Source organism: Solanum verrucosum, unplaced genomic scaffold (genome assembly GCF_900185275.1).
Source record: "Solanum verrucosum unplaced genomic scaffold, falcon-dt-bn FXZP01000261.1, whole genome shotgun sequence".
Classification (NCBI taxonomy): Eukaryota; Viridiplantae; Streptophyta; class Magnoliopsida; order Solanales; family Solanaceae; genus Solanum; species Solanum verrucosum.
The window spans coordinates 9,549,272-9,571,499 of NW_026019969.1; the positions used below are offsets into that span (position 1 = coordinate 9,549,272).

At 36.1% G+C, this 22,228-nt stretch overlaps 4 protein-coding genes across 4 annotated transcripts; 2 read left to right on the forward strand and 2 right to left on the reverse strand.

Moving 5' to 3' along the window:
- Positions 1–687: 687 nt before the first annotated feature.
- Positions 688–6,721, forward strand: LOC125816331 (uncharacterized). The gene is made up of 5 exons (XM_049495922.1): positions 688–1,067; positions 2,253–2,362; positions 2,453–2,821; positions 5,242–5,845; positions 6,181–6,721. The coding sequence occupies exons 1-5, from the start codon at positions 827–829 to the stop codon at positions 6,267–6,269; spliced, it is 1,413 nt and encodes a 470-aa protein (XP_049351879.1). The 5' UTR covers positions 688–826; the 3' UTR covers positions 6,270–6,721.
- A 202-nt stretch (positions 6,722–6,923) lies between these two features.
- On the reverse strand, positions 6,924–11,437 carry LOC125816343 (RHOMBOID-like protein 10, chloroplastic). Its single transcript, XM_049495937.1, has 9 exons — positions 11,281–11,437; positions 10,246–10,499; positions 9,787–9,841; positions 9,620–9,700; positions 9,443–9,539; positions 9,286–9,353; positions 8,759–8,857; positions 8,412–8,453; positions 6,924–7,638 (listed from the first exon to the last, which is right to left on the reverse strand). The coding sequence occupies exons 1-9, from the start codon at positions 11,431–11,433 to the stop codon at positions 7,492–7,494; spliced, it is 996 nt and encodes a 331-aa protein (XP_049351894.1). The 5' UTR covers positions 11,434–11,437; the 3' UTR covers positions 6,924–7,491.
- Positions 11,438–12,466: 1,029 nt separating this feature from the next.
- On the reverse strand, positions 12,467–13,669 carry LOC125816345 (probable E3 ubiquitin-protein ligase RHC1A). Its single transcript, XM_049495940.1, has 2 exons — positions 12,780–13,669; positions 12,467–12,662 (listed from the first exon to the last, which is right to left on the reverse strand). Exons 1-2 carry the CDS (start codon positions 13,645–13,647, stop codon positions 12,628–12,630), a joined length of 903 nt encoding a protein of 300 aa, XP_049351897.1. The 5' UTR covers positions 13,648–13,669; the 3' UTR covers positions 12,467–12,627.
- A 1,223-nt stretch (positions 13,670–14,892) lies between these two features.
- LOC125816330 (protein RETICULATA-RELATED 1, chloroplastic-like) lies at positions 14,893–20,674 on the forward strand. The gene is made up of 8 exons (XM_049495921.1): positions 14,893–15,470; positions 16,326–16,490; positions 16,585–16,677; positions 16,766–16,881; positions 18,604–18,702; positions 18,879–19,184; positions 19,310–19,474; positions 19,876–20,674. Exons 1-8 carry the CDS (start codon positions 15,123–15,125, stop codon positions 20,156–20,158), a joined length of 1,575 nt encoding a protein of 524 aa, XP_049351878.1. The 5' UTR covers positions 14,893–15,122; the 3' UTR covers positions 20,159–20,674.
- The last annotated feature ends 1,554 nt before the right edge of the window (positions 20,675–22,228 follow it).

Below are 22,228 nucleotides of genomic sequence, written 5' to 3' on the forward strand. Positions count from 1 at the left end.
CCAACTCATATTATTTGTCTTTTTAACTTATTGAATTTCTTCCAAAAAATTGTTGCCTTTAGAAATCTATTTGGGTGAATTTATTGACCCGTCTTTTTACTAGCCCCTCCATTTTGCTCCTTAAAAGTTTAAATTGATATGTAACTCAATTTAATTTATGAGAAATCTTATCAAAATATTCTAAAAAGATTATTTATTTTAAATTTGATATGTTATATACAATTATAATAAAGAAGAAAACACAATTTTATTAAATATTGGATTTTTTCTTGACAAACAAATAAAAATAATTAAAAATTTAACGAATTAAGTTATGATACTGACCCATTTTATTAATCCAGTCTTATTTTCATCCAAGTAAATTTTGATCAAATAAGGTCTCAACTTATTTGTTATCTTGATCCAATCCATCTAATTAGCGGATATAACTATACATATCTTTAATTTAATATCATAAAATTCGAAAGAAGCAGTAATCCCCGTCCACCCATTGTCACTTTCTCTTTGTTTCCTTTCTCTTTCACCTTTGCTTCTACCCAACGCCGAATCATTCCTTTATATATTCTAATCCAATAGTATAATAATTCATCTTTCAAGCTTTTTAGCTTAGTGGACTTCAACTGTAATGGCATTCTACTGTTATTTTTTGTATTAAACATATGTGTTCACAGTTCACCATGAACAAGTGGCTTTGAGTAAGCCCAGTTGTCAATCCAGTTTTTAGACAGAGAAATTTTCCTAGAGAGAGAAAGAGAGAAAGGGGAACAAAAGGGTGTAGTGAAAGTCCTATATAGAGAGAGAAACACGGATTACAGATGCTCTGGGCATGGGGAAATTGCAAGGACAGAGACTGCCAGTGCAGAACCAGAACAGCGATGGAGTTGGTTCTACAACTTTCTGTCAGAGATGTTCGATGGGTTTTTCAAGAATCGGCTTACAATTTAGTTTCAAGTGTATCGCCGTTTTGCTACTGAGTATTGCCCTTTTTCTCTCTGCTGTCTTCTGGATCCTTCCACATCCTTCTAAGTTATCTGGGTTTGACGCTAAAGAGGCGATCAAGCATGCCGGTCAGTTTCATTATGCTTTTGACTTATATAGACTTTCGTCTCCTCCTCTACTGATGTCTTACTAGGGTTTTTGATTATTTATTTTTAGTTTGTTGTGCAATTAGGGTTTGTGGGTGAATTAGGATTGTGGGTTTATCTGGGTTTGTTCTTGTTTTGCATAAATAGGGAGAAAATGTATTGGGTCTGGTGATTTCCATTTTTGCTGTGCTGTAATGTTCTCAATCAGATGCCTAGTATTGAAATGGTTGAGAATTTCCGGACATCTCTGAAGCAGCCCGAGGATTCATATAGCTGATCCTAGTTAGTTTTAGATTAAGCTTTAGTTGAGTGGTTGATTGCAGTATATCGTTGCACTGTTTGAGTAGAAGGATGTTTTTTGGTTTTACTACGCTTATACATGTAGGCTCGTTGTGTTTGTTTCTCAAGGCTATTGCTGGTTTGCTGCTTCAAAGAGTTCTAATGTTGTTAGACTTAATTGTTCTATGTAAGTATGAGTGTGTGATGGCTCAGGTGCAGTTTAAGTTCTTCGTTCTTGCTCTTGAGTGGGTTTGCTGCTTAGGATTTTTGGTGATGCTTTATGAAGGGATGCATTTTCAATGGAAAAAGGGTGTAAGGAGATGGAAATACTGATAGTTTGGTCCCTATATTGTCTAGCTTTAGTAAATGGAGATCCTGATTTCCTTCTTTCTGGCAGCATAAAATACAAGATGATTTTTTTTTTCTCTGGGATGCTTCTCATGATCTGTTTGGTTATAGCCAGGAAGTGCTGTTGTAGATCTTGCTTCACAAACTTATTCCTTTCTGCAGAATTTTGGCACCCTGAGTAGTCAATAACAAGCACTAGATTACTTTTGTGCTTTCCTTGGCTGGTGGAGTTCTAGCTGAAATTGGAAGCCCTCTTCTCCTTTGCTCATGTCTCTGTTGATTATAGTGATCTAGGCATTACGTTGAACGTCAGTGTTCAATCTTTTATGGTGCTGTTTTTTCCTTTAAATTTACCTGATGAAGACAATGTCCTTTAAAATTTACGTGTGATGTGACTGTTTGATCATTGATGTGGATAATCTCCTAATATTGGTGACCATTCAGATATTGTCAGCTGTGGAGGCTGATTTCCCGTTAATTTATTTATCACCTTTGGTTTCTAAACTCATCCTTACGTCTTGGTGTTGCTGTGTTTTTCAGCCACTACTCAAGCATACTTCAGATTGGAGAAGCCAGTTTCAGACATTGTTCCCCACATTGCAAGACTGGAGTATGATATTTTGGAAGAGATTGCTATCCCTAACATGAAGGTTTGCAACCTACCTTAAATTGAAATCGTAGTTTATCAATGATGTCTCTTTTCAGTTGAGTGCAATTCAGCTTGACAATGGAATTTGCAGGTTTCCGTCCTATCTGTGCATGCAGCAGGTGTAGCTAACCAGACTAACGTAATATTTGGTTTTCTTCCGGATCCAGTTGATTCTTCTAGTACTCCAGTGTACTTAAGTCTGCTGAAGTCTGCTTTATTGGAACTGTATCTTCGAGATACCAATTTGACATTAACTTCCTCAATATTTGGACAACCATCTTCATTTGAGGTTTTGAAGTGTCCTGGTGGAATCACTATGATACCCGAGCACCTACCATTTTGGGACCTACCTGATGTCCTCTTCAATTTTACTCTCCACAGCTCTATTGATGAAATAAGGGAAAATTTTATTGAGCTGAAGGAACAACTGATATCTGGCTTACGTCTCAGTCAAAGTGAGGTATACGATAATATCTACTAATCTTTTTTTGTTTTTGAATTGACATTTCTGGATTAGCGGGAACGGTTAGATTTTGGATGCTTCTTAAATTAAGACTTGTGCATACTTTAGATTGGTCTGCTTTTGGAATCTTGGCAAAGAGTGCACCCACATTTATGTTGAGCTTTCTGACCATGCTTTGTCTACCTATGCATCCCCTTTGGTCTAGCTTAGTACCTTTTCATGGCTTAGGAATCACCTCGATCTTGATCCTTTCTTTACTGCTATGCTACCGATCTCAACTGAACAAAGCAGTTCTATTCTATGGTTCATTTTTATGAGAAACAAACTATAAAAACATGTGCAGTGCAGTGTTCTTTTATGATTTTTCATTTGGTCTGTGGCACACTTGCTTTTGACTTTTATATTTATTTCCAAGGGAAGTTTCCCCGTGAACTATTCACGGTTTGCAACCTTCACACTTAAACTATGGAGTGTTGCTATTACCCCTTGTACTGCAATATTCTGTATTTGTAACCCCCCCCCCCCCCCCAAGAGGAAACTGAAATAATAAGTGTATTTCACATGCCATACACGGGTCAACCTAAGACACGTGGCATTTTCCTTAGAATAAATCCCCTCTCCCAATACTTGTTACCTTTATCAACTCACATACTTAAATTATTGGGTGTTTCTATTACCATTTGATCTTCGATTTTTCCTATTTATTACCTGTAGACGAAAACCAACTTAAGATTCTAAACAAATTTCTTAGGGTCCGATTGTTAGAAGGGGTGAATTATTTAAAAAATTAGTTTTTATTTGCATAAAACTTTTTGGTAAATTAGGGTTTATTGAAAAGTGAGATCTTCTGAAAAAATAAGAGCTTATTTGAAAATTTTCCTCGGCTCTATGTTTTATATTTTTGGTCTTACTGTTATTTTAGATTTATGGGTTTTTATTAATGCTGATTACATTATATTTGGATAAGAGAAGAAGAAAGAACAAGTAGGAATTTTTTCTACGTCTTTATCTTCAATTTTATGTTAATTTTTTCTGGTGTTGCTGATATATTAATGTTATGTTGTTTTAACTGAATTCACCATTGTTAATTAAATTATGCCATGGTTTGCATCCCGGTTTATTTTTTAATTTATTTCTTTGTGGTGTTGCTGTTATTTTGGGGTTATGGAGTTCAACTAGGTTTACTCTTACCAGAAAAAGATGTAGAATTTTGAAGAAAATTACAGAGAAAAAAAACTTAATAAGAAGAGAAGAAAGATAGATAAATACAAAATAAAGGAAAAATGCCACACAACAGCTGTTTAAAGACTAATTTTAGCTGTCACACGTCACAAAGAGAGAAGTTTCTCTTCATGCCTCTTGGCACTCCATGATCTTTTAAATAGGGGAACATTGTAGTTCAGGGTAATGGCAACTCTCTGTAGTTCGATTATGAAAGTTATTAGATGTGAATACTTTAGTGTTTTTTAACGCATTCTCACTTTATATTTTAGAATGAGTTTCTTTAAGTTTTGCTTCCAGATGTCATATTTTTCTTCGATGTTTTAATAGTTGAGTGGATACTCTTTTCCAATGTATACTCCTTTATTTTCTTCTTTCTCTTTGATGATTCTCCTTTTCACATTATAAATTCCCTACTCAAGTATAGATGAGTCATTCCAAAGATAAGGAATTATGTTCCTTCATTAAATTCTTTTAGCAATTTTTGTTTTTTATTTGAATTACAATTCCTAATTGATGTTAATATTACCTTTGTCAAAAAAGAATTTTTTTTTGTAATTGATGATAAAAGGAACATAATGATACACAATGTGTGTGTTGGAAGTTTCTTGCTTAAATTGTGAATAAAGAGATCGATGGTTGTCAAGTAACAAAGCTTTGTTGGATATATGCCACACAAATCTTGGTGTATCTGGTTTTAATTGGATTTCCCTGTCAGACATTTGCGTGATCTGTCGCGAGGAGGTCTTAGACATGTTTTTCCTATGCTGAGGCTGTCATAAGCAGTTCAATATTGCTGAATGAGATGGAAAAGTACCTATTGCTACTCATGCCATAGTGATATATAATTCATAGTTAAACAATAACTATCTGCCACCGTGTGATTGGTCCAAAGGGCGGGTCACAAATGGATTTCTCGGTTATCAAAAAAAAAAAAAAAAAAAAACTATCTGCCACCCTCTAGTGATGTGATGTCAAAGTTATATGACCCCTATGGGCAAGTTGATATGTTTTCATGTTTGTTGCATCAATAATTTTCTGTTTGCTGCCTTTCCCCGTCTTATTTTTCTCCTTCCCCTGTATGGGAAATATTAAAGTGGGTGCAGGCATTGCTGTCTGCTTTTCGTTCATGCTGTTTACCATAGTACATTTTTAACCGTCAGATCTGACTTATTTTTCTCCCTTATTTCTGTCAGAGTGTATTCTTACAGATATCAAATGAAGTTGGCTCTACTAAAGATCCCCCAGTTATAGTTGAAGCTTCAGTATATTCAGATATTGGGAGTCTGCAACCTCAGAGGTTAAAACAATTGGCTCAAATAATTATGGGATCTGTTCCTAAATCTAATCTTGGCCTTGACAACTCTGTTTTTGGTAAAGTGAAGCAAGTAAGTTTATCTTCCTTTCTAAACCGTACTGTTCATGCTTCCCCGCCTGCTCCAACTCCTGCTCCTGCTCCTGCTCCAAATGAACCTTTGTGGCCATCACCTTCCCCATCACCTTCTGTTTCTTCATCTCCATCTCCATCTCCAGCTCCCTTGTCCAACTGTCGTAGATTACAGTCACATGCTAGGCATCATTGTGGTCCAGCTCGTGGAGAAGAACCTAGCAGCTCTCCATCTCCCATAGCTGATCCACCTTCTCCTGTGACAAGCTCTGGTCCACCTTCAAGTAGTTCTGGAATTGCAGCAAGCCCATCATCACATGCACCGACTTATCCTCCAAAACTAAGTCCCAGGGTGAATCTTTCTCCTGGTCCTTCTCCACAAATGTCTTCCTCAATCTCATCTTCATCATCATGTAAGTTTCTCCTCATCATGTGATCTTTATATTTGTGTTATCTCAATAATTCATTCTTCGTTATCATTTTGACATGTTATTACCTAGTGGGTAGCATCTATTATTTGCTTGGAATGGATAAAGAACATGTGGAAATTGGCGACTTTAAGTTGTTTCTTTAGGATCTATCTTTAGCTACAGCATTTTTAGCTCTGGAGGTAACAAGAAATAAAGTGAAAGAGTAGGAAGCTCTTTCATGGAAATCATGTACCGGTGGACCTTGTGATTAGTCTTGTAGGAATTTATGATATTTTTGTGCTGCTCAGTAGCTGTTTGTTTCGCTTTCTTTCTTGCAGCTCTTGCACCTGGCTTTTCTTACAAGGAGCTCTGCTTGTTCTGGTTATTTGGATTGTCAGTATTTCATACCCTTGGTTGGACGTGGTGACTATGTCTTGTTCTCGTTTGACAAGACTTTAACATCTTCAAAGAAGAAGAGAGAGGTATACTTAGCAACAAACAACTTTATTTGACTAGGAATTATAGCATCTTTTGCCAATTAGTCTGTGGTTACCATGGCAAGTCATGTTAACCACCCTATACAAACAGAAGAATCACAGGTCAAAGCCAAAAGGTGGCAGGACTCTGTTTGACACAATGACATCACATGAAGACAGTTACAAAGACGTTTTCTTCCCGAAGGGAATGACTACTCAAGAAAACAACTACATGCTCATCTGCAGGTTTTCAAGGAGATACCAGTCGTAAGATATGTTGGTTCATCTTGAACAAGCTGCAAAAATAATGCAAAAGAGCAAATATTTTACCTTGATGTATATTCTAACTCGAAACTCTGTAATCAGCTGCTTTTCATGTGCTAAGCTTTTAATCAGATAAAAATATCAGCCTTTGGCACTTTATGCATATTAGTATGTTGCAAAATGCTGACTGGTAACGTTCTTTGTTTTTTGGGATCGCAGAGTAATCTCTGAGGGCCATCCCTAGATGTCATGATAAAGTACTGTAGAAAGCGTGTCAACATTTTGAAAAAGAAGGAAAAATGTAACTATGAGAAAGTAATATGATAATCAAAAGACAATGCTTTAATAACCTTCTATCGTCTTCTTCCATAACTTCTTAGATTACATCATAAGTTGAAATTTACATCTCGTTCGTAATGCACAACAGATTTCAAGAACTCTAGAAAAATGGATACTTATTCCACATTTTTATTTAACTATGAATAAGAACAAAGGATACTGGATTTTGAATTATAAATTGTTTAAACATTTATCAACTGGATTATTCTACAATGGGCCAGACGTGCATAAAAGTGTACATTAGATACACCACCTAAATCAGATTACCAAGAACCTCTTAACATCTGACAATACTACAGCATATCAGGCCACCACCAGCAGCTAATGAACGCGAGGCAAATAGATGCCTGACCTCTAATTTGCTCTTTACATGTTCTATGGTCACATATTCCCTGTACAAAGAAAGGCAAACTATGTACAGCAGACTTGTGAACTAGATCATTAATCAACCACAACTGTATGACTATATAGATGCCACATTTGCATATGTATTGGGGAAAATCAGTAAAACTGCAGGTGCTCAAGGCTTGAGTCATGTCAGCCGGCACACTAGCAGTTAAATAGTAGGGATTATGACTCGTCCCTTTTAGTTGGAATGAGAGAAAAAATTGGTGCTGTGTCAGCAAAAACTCGTCTTCCTTCACTGGAGACGGATTGAATCTTCCATGCTGGGCCAAGAAGCCATGATGTTGCAGCTCCTCCTATTAAACCTCCGAGCTGAAATGTTAATGAGAAAAGAGTTAGAAAATCAGACAAGCATTCAAACATATGCCAATGTAAATAATTGTTTGACTTGGATGTATTTATGTACTTATTAAACACATCTACTGCATTTAAAACAAAGTGAAAGGGCACAAAAAACAAAAGCAAAACAAAAAGAAGAGGTGGAGGAGGAAGTACAAAGAAGAAGAGAAGGACGTGACCAGTTGAGGTACACACAAGCCAGTCCGGACACTACAGTTATCAGAAACAAAGAGAAAAGATGTAACCAGAAGAGCAATGATTTTTCTTCCCATACTACTTCCTTTTTTTCTAAATACAGATTTGGTAAAACATCAGAGAAGGTTGAGGTTGGTCCTAAATTGGCTCTAGACAGATTTCTCGATATGAAAAAATAAAATTTTAAAACTCACAGAATGTACAACAAGCGGAAGACACCTTTTACGAGATGAACAAACCTTTGTCGGAACATGAGACACCACAGAGACTTTGCATTCTCGAAAACAAAGCTCTTAAATATGGCTTACTAATTGGATAAAGTGAAAAATTACAGGCAATGATCTTGATATATTTTTTTTCTTTTCTCTCACCAGAGGTTAAAAACAGCAACAAAAAGAGGAGAAGATGCACATGGGAGAAGCTCGCAATGCCATTAATTGTCGTTACAAATAAAAAAGCAGGCTCATAAATAGTTATGTGATAAAAAGCAAGCGCTTTGGTGGGAATGCATCCAGATCAAAAACATGATGGAAAAGTTAGATATTACTAACATGTCCCCAGTTGTCGATTCCTTTGGTCATTAGTCCAATTGCCTGCAAGGAAAATGGTTGCCAGCACTAGATGAATTAGGACTGAAATTCGAAAAAGAGATCAAACTTGATACTTATGAATCAATAGACGTGTAAGTATTATGGTTCTCAGGTACTGAGCACAGATATGTGCAGTTTTTATGATTAATTTTCATTCCTTAAACCACTAATAGCATCTTCACCCTATTAAAGATCACAAGAACATATAAATTTGGAGAATATGCTTAATAATAAGATATGCCCCAATTACTCGCTTGGTGAAAGCCAACAAAAGTGCATTGAGCTGGGTAGGGAATGAAGTGTTTTACCAAATTTAGAACAATCACATTTGCTATGTATCGAAGATCCCCCTCGGTGCCTTTGACCATGCCCCTATGCCTCAAAACGAATACTGCAAAAGATCCAACCTGGTAATGACACAAAAACGTGGAGATCAGTATTTCTTAACCTGATAAATGAAAAAGAGGTAAGTCTAATTCTTTAATTTCCTCAACAGCTGTTCAGAAAGATCCATACTTCAATGGATTCCTTGTATTGGCCAGAAACACAACTTCATCAAAGAAAATAATATGTACAATGATAGTTGAATCTTAAAAGTCTACTTTTTCGTGAACTACATACAACTCGAAGGCAAGTCAATTTTCCCAGCAACACTAATAAAGTCTGTGGCGAAGTATTACATACATAATAGGTCCACAGAAGTAAAAAGAATTAAATATCAATTAGTTGGATGACATAAGGGGCAGAAAATCATGAAATAACATGAAATGATAACCCCAGTTGCATACACCAATTAGCAAGTCCAGTAAAAGTGCAAAAGAATAGCATCACTTACTAATCCAAAAATTGCTCCTGAGGCACCAACTGCAGGTGCCTTACTAAGCCAGTAACTCATAGCTGAACCTGATTTCTTTCATAGGATACAATTAGAATCACTGTATAATAGGAATTTTCTTTGAGATAAAAATGTCATTGTGGTGATGTATCATTACTTGCAATTGCAGACGTCAAGTATAGAGCAACATATCTTTTAGGGCCACTAACTTTTTCAACACCAGGCCCAACCGAATTCAAGGAATAACAATTAACCTGAAAGAAGCCACATCTGCTTCAAAACATTAATAAGGGATGTATTTAGGAATCCAGGAAAACATGAAGTGAAGTCAGACCATGAGATGCACTATGTTTGTATGCAAGAATGATGAAGTAATCAGCCTCCATAGTTGCCCTTTGTCAATAAGACTGTTAATCTGCAACACATATCCATCAACACATAAGAACATTGTTATTATGGAAAATGATACGTCGGCTGTTTACATATATAATCCAGTCTAACCTTAGCTCCCCAAAATAAAAGCTTGCCGTCTGTTGCAACTTGTGCAATATATATCCTGCAGTGATTTAAATAGAAAATGTTAATTTCTCTTTGTAACAATAGCTCTTTGTCCATTATACCAATCAACATCATCACTTGAAAGGTTCCTTTTTCTGCTTTTATTTTTTTCAGACATTTGCAAGAGGGTTTTTCCTTCATTCTGAGAGGGTTAAGGTTAAAAGATTATACGTATGAAAGCCTGGATCTTTCAAAAAAGGGGTTCCTATTCAAAGAGTACATAACCACATGATAAGCTCACACTAAACCGTCAATTTGGGATCCAAATTCGAGATTTTTCCTTGGGAGGTATTGACTTAAATAAACATTAATCCAAAACTAAAAAAACATTTTATTTTTTTAAAAGAAGATAAAAAAAAATCATAATATTCACATCGTTTTGGTTAAGAATGCAAAACTTACAATATGTTAAGTGCAAGGAATATGTTGGTCCATTTCCTTTCACTGGAAAAGAATGATCTTGATGACTTTGAGTATGAATTCTGAATCTTTTTGAATTTCCTTCTACTTTCATCAGCACTGAAGAATAATAAGCTCATGTCTTCGGCAGAGAAGACATCCTGTGACCACTGAAGGATGTTGAATCCAGTGACATGAAAGGTCCATTTATGCCATGCATCCTTCAATATAGGGCCATGAACATGACAAAAAATATGCTGCGCAACAAGCAAAATGGCGGTTAAGATCTTGGCATTTCCAGAATTTCATGATACTCCTATTATGAGGAGACATGTAACACATCAAAGCAAATCTGCCTATCTGAAACGGGACAAGTTGACCAGACCATTCAACATCCAAAGGACTCTTCCCACTAGAACGACTGATGCCTAATTCATTTGCTCACAACCCTTAATCTTTGCAGTCATTTTCTTAGACCCACATTAAAGATGAGGGTTTCTGAGAGTTGATGGACAATCAAATTATAATGAATCATCAAATGGATATAGAGGATTTATACAGCCAACCCCAACTAATGGTTATTGACTGTAACAGATCAAAGTATTGCTAATGAATTCATGTCACTCTTTTCCAAGATTCTGATAAGCAATACAGCAGCATGTTGGCAAACATGACACAGGTCAAAGATTTTCAATTTCAATTACTTTCAAAACAAATACTATATGTCAGGCTACAGGAATTATCCTTCAGTAACCGTGTGAACAGTGACATTGCTACAAAATTGCAAAAAAATAAAAATAAAAATGTGCGAAAGGTGAGTTATAGTATGAACCCAGAAGTCTAATTATGCTATGCACTCACAAAATTAGATTTATGAACAGTCAGGATTCTTAACTAACCTACTAAAGAAATCAAGAGGTTAATTGTTGCACAAGTTATTTGTATTTCTCAGTGTTCTCTTCCTTTTTCTGCTTTCATTTGGAACAATTTGCACACAACATTCGAAAACTCATAAAAAAATCAAGATCAAGAAGGTACCTTGATAGAGGATTGAAGACGGCGGTGGAGGACGTCGCCGATGCGGAGAGCGGCGGCGTTGGTGATGATGTGGGTGGTTGTGGGACCCCATATGGATATTGTCTGATGAAATTTGGGATTGGATGGAAGGGATGACCAACCCGCCATTTCCATTTGGCTCCGAAATTTTTTTATAAACCCGAACCAAATACCCGATATTTTATCGACTGCCAAATCGGTGTTAATTGCTATAACGCCCCTCGTAGTTTGTCATAAATAGCAGATGCATCCGGTATAGTTTTATTTTGGGGTTAGGGGTGGGGAGGAGATTTGAATTTGGAGAACATATCGAATACATAAAATACATTCTACATATACAATAACAATAAAAGTGAACGATCAAAAAACATACCTACATAACAAATACATTACATATGTATGTAGAATGTATCAAAATATTCTTTAATTTTATGATTTCAAACATACAATAATAATAATAATATATTTGATATAATCCTACAAATTACGTTCGAGTATATAATATATTCAGTGTAATTTTATAAATGAGGGTAAATATAAGTCTGAGAAAAAATAAAATATAGACATACCTAATTACTCCTATATTTGTTGGGGTAAAAAAAAAAGGACTGCAAGAAGAAAAAAATAAGGACAGCAAAAGATCAAACTACAAAGCGAAAAAAAAAAGATGCATCTTTTTAAATGGATTAAAATTAAAAAAATAAGAAAAATAAATTGAAGTGAAAGAAATATAATATAAAACAAGTCCTACTAGAACACCAGCTTCTTTACATGGAATTTGTTAATCATTCCTTCACCTACCACAACAAATGAATTTGTTTGTTAATGGTATCATCATCATTCTAAAAAGATACTACATTTTGAGTTTGAGGTTTTTGATAGACATATAATTTTGACAAATAGAAAGTTTGGTCCATAAAGTCACATTGAACATGGAAATAGTGGGCCTTCTCTTTCTCTCCATTTCTTCTAATGCATATTTGTGGCTGAAAATAATTCCATCACTTTGATAGCACTCTTGAAATCTAGAAGCCATTAGTAAAGGGTTAATTTCATATTTAATGGTCAAAATAAGTATGAAGTATCATGTTCTTGCGAGTTTCCTATGTGTATATAATTTAGATTCATTCATTTATTTTTTTGACTGAGAAGGAAGGACAGGCGCATACCTTATGAATCTTTTTGACCCCATTCTCAGATAATTTCCATCCATCAAATTCAGAAAGATATATAGTTTTGTCAACATACCTGTTTAGTTCCTATTGAAGCAAAGAATGATAAAAAAGCAAACTACTCTGTACTGTTATTAAATGAAATAAGGAACCATTATCAAGAGAAAATCCAAGGATTCCACCAAGCTCTCCCTACCCAAAAAAACAAAACAAAGTATTAGCAATAATGTTGTAGCAGATAGCTGGACTTATATCCCGTGTTATTATGACTTAGGTCACATGTCTGTCAGTGTATTAGCAATATGTTACCTCTAGGAAAAGCAGAAGTTGTAGTCTCAAAAGTGTTGAAGTATCTGTGTCTCAAACTTGACATCAAACTAAAAGGCCAAAGAGAGGTAAGCTGAGTCCAACCCCAAATGAGAGGATTCTGGATGTTCTCCTCGTCCTCTTCTTCTTGTTGTTCATTAAATTCATAAGTGTAACCATTTTGGTCCTCATTGTTTGAGAATCCTTGCAGTTGATACCGACAAACGGGACAAGTATTATGGAGTCTAAGCCATGGAACAATGCATTCAATATGATAAAAATGCTTGCAAGGTAACTCTATAACTTCTATCCCAACTTCAAACTCATCCTTGCAAACAGGACAAACAGAGTCATTTTCCAAAAGGTTTGGTGTTAGGTAAATTCTTGGCAATGCATCGATTGCTGAAGATGGCGTTGGAGGTGGCCCAGGCCTGTCATTATCAATCAATTCTTGAAGGGATGGAAAATTAAACGCGTTCTCATCAGGAGAGACAGGCCTAATAGGTTGATCATCAGGGCCAATAAATTGGAGAATGACACGAGCACGTTGTCTAGTCCTACGATGATTTTCATCACCATCGTTGTTTTGTTGCCTAATTGGTGGATCAACCATGAGTGCTAAGGCATCAAGAAGGCGAGAATTGGAGGAAGGTTGTGGTTGTAGCCTTGTGACATTAGAAAGTACAAGCCTAGGCCTTGTCACATCAAGTTCATAGAAAACTTGACCATAACAATGAGGACATAAAATTTCAAATGGATTGGCTGAAGTTGTCCTAATGGATCTTTGACAATGTCTACACCAATAGTAATGGTATGTCCTCATTCTCTGGACTCCATTGACAACAACTCGAGCGCGAGGGATCGATGGCATGTTCTTTTATTTATGTGAAGAAAAGAAGGATAAATGTGTCACAGAATTGACAAATTAGATAGAAATACAAAGGGCCTTTTATAGATGTTTTTTCAAGAAGAAAAAAGATGGCTTTATTAGAAATGCTTTGCATGGAGAGATTCTTTTTCTCTGCGGTTTCCTTAATACTTCATGACTTCTCCTGCCAAAAGTAAAGTATAAAGAGTTAAGACAAACGTATTGACAACAGTAAATGGTGTTTTAAGTTCAAACCTTAATACATGAATCTTTGACAAAGGCAACTCCATACTCGAGACCTCTTGGTTAAGAATGAAAGAGTACTTACTACTCTACTGCAACCCTTGATTAGAGAAATCAACTTTATTTATATTCCTTGTATATGGAATATGCTAGCTCATAATTTAGCTAAATTTTCTCTTTTACTTTTATATAGAATTTCTTAAGTCTAATTTCCCAAGTTGATTATAAATGATGTTCTAATGTCTTACCGACCTTTAAGTCATATTTTGAGGTTATATAATGTGACTGTTTACAGAAAAAAAAATTGTATAAATAAAAAAGGAAGTCCTATGTACAACTTGAAGATAGATTTTTCATATCTTTTGAGATTCACCCAACACTATATTATTCACCCAACACTATATTAAAGAAACCAAATTAAGTAAGTTCAGTTTTTCTAAAAAAATAAAACCTGATTCTTGAACCTTTTTCATACTCATATTACGAGGTACTACAATAAAAAAAAATCAAGAGAAAGATGGAATTGTTCACCGTATATGACTCACATTGAGATTAGACTTTTTTTTTTTTGTTTTCCGCCAGGTGTTTGGTATCCACAATAAAATCCAACTAAATTTGGATTCGCGCCGGAAACTCAAACTCGAGATCTCTTGATTAAGAATGAAGGAGTACTTACCACCCCACCACAACCCTTATTGGTAATTAGACTTGTTTCACTAGATTGAATTGATACTAGAAATACTTTTGTTGGATATATTTCATTAGACCGTGTTTGGATGGTTGTTACGTATTATTTCATAATGTATTGTATTACATTATGTTATTTTAATAAATATAATATTTAAATAAATTACATCATTTTCCATTATTATATAATGTCACACATCAATAATTTAAAAACGGACTAAAAATGAAGGCAAACAAATTGAAAATAAGCCTTGCCACATCAATTTTGAGAGATGGGAGTAGTTATTAACAAGTGATTTAGTAGAGCATTTTTGAGTTAGGGGGTTTAGAGGAAAAAGCAAGTGGCAGCTCTGGATTGGGTTTGTCTTTACCTATTTCTCCTTCATCTTCTTCTAAACCTCAACTCCTCTCTCAACCTTTCCTTCTTTCTTCTTCAACTTCTGCAATCTCTACTCCCACTTTCCATTCCTCCATTACCCCCCATGAAAATCTATCCATAAAGTTTCATTCTTTCTATCCAAAACGCCCCAAAAAAAGAAAAATCAAGAATGTCTCTACCAGTATTCCAAACAGCACAAATCAAGCCTATCAATACCCAAATCATTCCTTACTCAAAACCCTTGTTTCCCCCTTTGCTCTGTCGCCCAATTAGAGCCTTTAAAGTTTGTAAAATCAAGGCTACAGCGTCGCCGGCGGTCGATGGAGACCCAGTTTCTGGTTTGGAACGTTGCTTTCAAGGGTCACCTGCGCTTGATCATCCGGCGTCTTCGTCCTCTTCTACGGTCATGTTTGCGCCGGTGATGAAGGGGGGAAAATATGGTGCGCTTGGTTCGGTTACTTTGGAAAAAGGGAAGCTTGATATGTCATCGAAGCAGCAGACCAGCTCTACTCCCGAGGTTAGTTCTTGTTTTCCTTTACTCTGGAAAACTTGAAGCTATTTCTTCAATAGCTTCCTAGGTAATTGAATGGAACAGTCTCAGAATTATCTCCTTGTGGACTGTGGTGTATTTATGCTAATACTCAAATATTTGATCATAGTTCTTGCTGATTGCTAATGATAGTTGAGAAGGCTCTTCCTAAGAAATAAGACTTACAGTTAAGAGGCCGTGAGGTTCTTTTGAAGTAGAGGTTAATCTAAAAATATACGAGTATTTGAAATTTAGGAAGTTCCAGAGTTTTTCAGATTCCTCAACTAGCTTGGGTTATGAGGCTTAGTTGATTGATTGGTATAGAGTTTAGGAATTGCCTGCCTGGTCTCAGGCTCTTTTCTTTATTCTTGGAGCAAGAAGAATGTTTTTTCTACCAGTAAGGCGTTCCCGTTGCTATTTGCAATCGACTGACAAAGGTCTGACCAACTATGACAAACCTCAAACACTTAAATGCTAAGTGTTAAACTGAGTCTGGTATCACTAAAGTGACAATATGTGTCCAAGAATACTTAGTTCTGAAGTTGCTTACGAGATTTGAGATGTGCGTATGCGTCTTTACAAAGGTATCTTGTTGCTATTTATTCTGTTTTTTGTATCTTTCCTTTTCAATGAAGGAAAAGTTGGAAAAAAAAAGTTGAATGCACCTTTTAGTTCGGCATATATGATGTGAAATGGTGCTTCTGCTACTATATAAGATATTTACATTCTAATCCAACTATGCATTCTCTCTCAAGATCTTAAGATTGTTAACCTTGTGGCTTGTGTGACTATTTAGTAAACACTTTGTCAAGCAAATTTGCTTATAATTTCGCCACATCACAGCTTTCAACTGGCGGAGGAGGTGGAAATATGGGGAAAAATCTAAATCATGGCGGTGGTGATGGAGGTGATGATGATGGTGATGATGACGATTACTTTGATGATTTCGATGATGGTGATGAAGGAGATGAGGGTGGGCTCTTTAGGAGACGAATGCTACTGCAGGAAGTAAGAGGCCTCTGCAAGTGGAAAATTGCTTCTGCTTAATTCTGGATTTGTTCAAACAGTGTCATGTTACTCACAATTTTTCCATGTTACCCAGTTGTTTGATCGTAAATTTGTTGATGCCGTGCTGAATGAGTGGCAGAAGACGATGCTGGATTTACCACCTGGACTTCGGCAAGCCTATGAAATGGTAAATTGTGCTATGCAGTTGTCTCAAACTTGTCTCGTTTGGTCGGGTTATTTCTATGTCTGACTTTAATTTCTGCCTTTTCATCCAGGGATTAGTCAGTTCTGCTCAATTGGTGAACTTTCTTGCTTACAATGCTAGGCCTACCGTGGCTAGGTTTATTTCTCGGTTACTTCCTCAAGGATTATCCAGGGCGTTCAACGGCAGGTAATGTAGCACCCTTACAGTACTCTAAACTCCTCACAGGGAAAATTTTTTGGACAAAAATCTGTCTGCTGGATATACAGTATGTAGTGGCATGTCAGAAATATCATTTGCTGAGCAGAGTAGTTATTCTGTCTGTTTAAATTAATTTCCTGTTGTTCTTATAAAGTAAAAAATTAAGATCTTCTTTTAGTATCTTGCATTTTCAATTTCAAATACGTTTCTTAGCATTGCAGTCACTACTTCAAATCATTATTGTGTTAGCTTCACAGACATTTTTGAGCACTCATCTTCCTAGGCTTGTTCAAGATCGTGAAAGTTTTTTTTTTTTAGTGAAACAGAGCGGTTTTTACTCATTAGCCCCACACATTCCATCAAAACAGCTGCACCGCAATAATAACTACGAACGCAAAGCTGGAAAGGGAATTTCTTCTTCCATACTTCTGCAGCCATAATTGGTTTTATTATGGAGCTATTTTGAAATGAGATGAGTTGGCAGCATTGATCATCACTTTTGAGTTTTTGGGGTTTGATCTGCTGCAGAAGTAGGAGCAGTCTTGTTTTATCCTTCAAAAACTTGTAGGATATTGATAGTGCCAGTTTTCCATGAATTCAAATCACACCACCAAACCCTATAAAATATAAAACTCTTCAGAATGAAAGTTGCTCCAGCTATAGCTTCCCACAAAGTTGAAAGCTTGTATAAATATTTTTACCGTTGATAAATAGAACAAAAATTGAAAAGGAAAAAGAAGACTGGAAAAATCGGTTGGTGGTTGAATTCGATTGTTTCTAATTTCATTGGGTACCATAATTGGCAAAAAGGAAAAAGGAAAAAGGAAAATGAAACCATTTGTTTGAAGGGATGATGTGTCGCTAGATGCCTCACATCCCTTGCCCCAAAAGAAACAAAGAGTCAGATTTCCAAGTTGCCATATAATACCAAAAGACATCTATACCCTCACATCTATAACATTATCTTGTTATTATTATCTCAATTTTCGAAACAGATAAGGTAACCTCAGTCTCAGCTGCTCCATCATCCCCATTGTTGCCAGTGTTCGGCGGCAAAAATGGGAACTCTCTACTCTGCCATTGACTACTGGCTCATCAATCATTCACTTATTTAAAGCCTTGTTATGGGCACTCATCTTCCAGGACTTGTCACGCTTGTTCAAGATCATGAAAGAATTATTATTTATTACTCATTAGGCCCAAACGTTCATTGGAACAGCTACACTGCAATAACAACTAAGAATGCAAAGCTGAAAAAGGAAATTTCTTTTTCCATACTTCTGCGGCCAAAATGTGGTAATGTTATGGGTTTTATATTTTGAAATGAGATGAATTGGCAGCATTGATCATTTACTTTTAGTTTTTGGGTTTGATCTGCTGCTGGAAGGAGCAGCAGTCTTGTTGTATCCTTCAAAAACTTTAAGGGAATTGACAGCGCCGATTTTCCATGAAGATCAAATCACACCAGCAGAACATATAAGATATAAAACTCTGCAGGATGAACATTGCTCTGGCTATATCAGCCCCAAAGTTGAAAGCTTTGTAAATCCATGGGGCAGTTTGACACCTTAGTCTATGTCATCTAAGCTTTTCAATTTTTTGTTGTCAATTGTTTTGCTGTCTAACTAATGTATTAAGTATTCAGTTTTTTACTGCATATTGAAGTGGCATTTCCAGTTGCATTATTTTTCTGGATTCTCTCTGTGACAGGAAGATTGCAGATCCAGCTTTTTTGAACAAGCTGCTTCTGGATCAGGCACTTACAATTGGTTGCTCAGTGTGGTGGGAGGTCAAAAATCGTAAAGAAAGGTATGTTCATTATTATCTTTTTTAATGTTCTTTTTTTTTTTTTTGGGGGGTGGGGGTGGGGTTGGCTTTCTTCCACACTTTTTGCATCCTTACTCTGTTCATAAATGTTAATTGTTGGTAAACCACAATATAAGAGGATTGACTTAACGCACATGTTCTGTTTTACTTTGATCTAGGATTAAGCAGGAGTGGGATCTTGCTCTTCTTAATGTCCTAACTGCAACAGCTTGCAATGCTGCTGTGTTTTGGACGCTTGCTCCTTGTCAATCCTATGGGAATACTTTCCGCTACGATTTGCAGAACACATTACAGAAGCTGCCGAACAATATCTTTGAAAAGAGTTACCCTTTAAGAGAATTTGATTTACAGAAGAGAATTCATTCCTTTTTCTATAAGGCTGCAGAGTTGTGTATGATTGGCCTCAGTGCAGGAGCTGTGCAGGGGGCTCTTTCAAATTTTCTTGCCAGTAAAAAGGAGGGAAGGTCAGCATTTTTTGGCTTATTGACCATTTATTTATACTGTTAGGCTTTTGTTTGGATCTAATTTTTCAGGTAAGGGAAATGTAAGGTATGTCCATTACTGATGGCTTCTGTTTACCATTCACTAGGTTATCAGTGTCTATCCCATCTGTGAGTAGTAATGCACTCGGATATGGGGCCTTCCTTGGTGTATATGCAAACCTGCGTTATCAGCTGTTGAATGGATTTGACAGAGCTGTTTTTAACTACTTTGATGTTATTGGGGTGGCTCTCGTCTTCAGCACTGCCATGAGGTATTTAGCTGCATAGTAGATGCTTAGCTGCACGGTAGTTTACTCAGGCAAATTAGTTTGTTTTTTGTCGGTTTCAATTTCCTTTCCTCTTTTACTACTATCGGTAAAAGTTTGTTATGTTTTCCTATTTCTGTTATTACTCGCTCTCCTGTCAGGTTTATAGTATCTTTTGAATTCTTCGGCTTCAGTACTTTATGACTGCACAGGTTTTCATATTTTTTGTGGGTCTGTAATAACACTTTTTATCTTTATAGAAGAATTTTACCACCTGTATCCCAGGATTAGGTGAAACTATCTTGATTGGAGGTTGGGAAATATTATGCAATATCATTGATCTAGTAATCATACTGGTGTTTATTGATTTGATCTTTTCCAGTTCTCTAATATTTCATTGTATGCAGAGCGTTAAATGTTCAAGTAGGAGAGACATCAAGATTAGCTTGGCTTGGTGTGGAGGTGGATCCACTGGCTCATTCAGATGATGTCTTGAAGGCATACAGTAGGCCTACTGAAGGAGGGGTTGAGCAGTCATCTTCAAAATGGTTCATATCCAAGAATTCCATTGTTTCCGGGCTCGGGCTTTTGGGTATCAAACAAGGTCAGAGTGGCTCAACGACAGAGGGTGAAACATCAGCTCCTAAGGCTCGAAGAAAAAGAATAGTCAGGAAAAAGGTAGCAAGTTGAGCCTAGGTAGTTGATAATAGTACTGTATACTGCTCAATTTTTCCAAACCCAATTGGATGAGGGTGTTTTTGTCTAAAGCATCAATTGCCAAGTAAAGAAAGCTGAGATGCAGGTTTGAATTATGATCATTGGATCCACTACATCAGGAGGTGATTTTACTTGGGACGCTGCAGAAGCTGCTTCTGGGTTTTTCTTCTCATTCCTTACTGGATTTTAGTAAAATAAGTATAAAGATCTAAATATTGAAGTTTGCAGTGGCTAGGTGGTAGGTACATTGCTGATCAATCTTGTTATCTTCATATGCTTATAGTTTCATGGCTACACTCTTTATCTTTTAACTCTTTCTTTTTGGCATTCTATGAGGATCATGTTTTCTTTTATTATTGAGCAGGGATCACCTTGCCTGAGTAGTGATCTAGGGGATAACAACTTAGGTCATTTTCACATTTTCTGTTTATGCTTTTCCTATTTCAACCATGTACAATTTCCACAGCAGGAGTGAATTGGTAACTCTATGTTCAGGCAGCTTTCTATTTTCATAAAAGTTGCAACCGGTTTGCATGTTTTGGCAAGAAGTTGATATGTATTGTTATTATTCTGTTTAATATTCAAATGCGCAGCCTTCATTTTTTTCCCACCAATGAATGTGATGACCCTTCTGTTTCCTTTTCTCTTTTTAGTATAACTATTCTAAATTCAACGACAATGACAACATATTTGGTGTAATTTCATAAATAAGGTCTGTAAAGTGTAAATTGTACATAAACTTTACCCATATCTTGGTGGGAGGTAGAGATTGTTTTTGATAGATTTTCTGCTCGAATCATCATAATACCTAGTTTTATCATGTTATAAGTTGATGTTTATTATAAAAAGATGTAGCAATCCAATTAACCTCTTTCTTTAATACTTTTATTTATCATAATTTAAGTAAAAAAATGATATTAAATAAAAATATTGATCTTGAAGTCTAAAATATGAGAAAATGACATAAATAGTCCATTAACTATAGGAATAGGTCTAAAATGGTCCCTTAACTATACATTTAATGGATTTAGTCCTTTAACTATTTAAAAATTTATCAGCTTTGGTCCCTTAACTATACACTTAACGGTTTTAGCCCCTTAACTATAAACTTACCGATTTTAGTCTTTTAAGTATTCAAAAACTTATCAAGTGGTCTTTGTCCATTTTTTAAATACAAATAGCTTAGATTTATATTAACGGAAATCTTTGTAAAATTAAATCTTTAACCCATTTTTTAAGTTGCTTCTCTATCCCCATCCTTTTTTCTTCAAACTACTCTTATAAAAAGAACAATACATCAACGATTCAAAATAAAATTAAGGGAAAAGGGTCAAAAATACCCCTCAACTTTGGTTTATTGTTTGACTATGCCCTCGCCGTTAAAATGAAGTTATTTTTACCCCTCCCGTTACTAATTTCACCAAATTTATCCCTCAATTAGATGAAAAATCCAAATAAATTAAAATTACCCAATTTCAATTAAATAACCCAATTTTTTCTCTTTTTAATCCGAACCCGACCCATTTATACCAAATTAAAACCCCAAATCAAGCTCTGGAAATCCCCATTCATTTTCTCCGTTTTCTGGCAAAACACCACCAAAACAACCTCCAAACGACCACCTAAAACCACCCCTCAAAACCCCCAAAAACCAGAAACGACATCAAGCAGAAAACATTAACAACAAAACCATTTTCCTCTACTTTCCGGTGACGACAACAAGATCTTTCTTCTCCATTTCCGGCCAGTTCCAAGCTGGAACAACATTAAGCAAACCACCCACCGTCGAAATCATTCAAACAGCCGTGAAACCAACCTGAAATAGCTCTCAAACACCACCCCCTCCACGCCAAAATCCAGTGGTAAAACCACACTTCAGCCCACCAGAACCCAGACCTCTATCACCCAAGCTAAAACAACCAACAAATGACCACTAGACCACCAGTTCTCCGACCTCCAAACAACTAACCAACAAACCCCCGACCAAAACCCCATTGGAAAACAACTGAAGCACCGCTAACAGATCAAACCAACAACACAAAC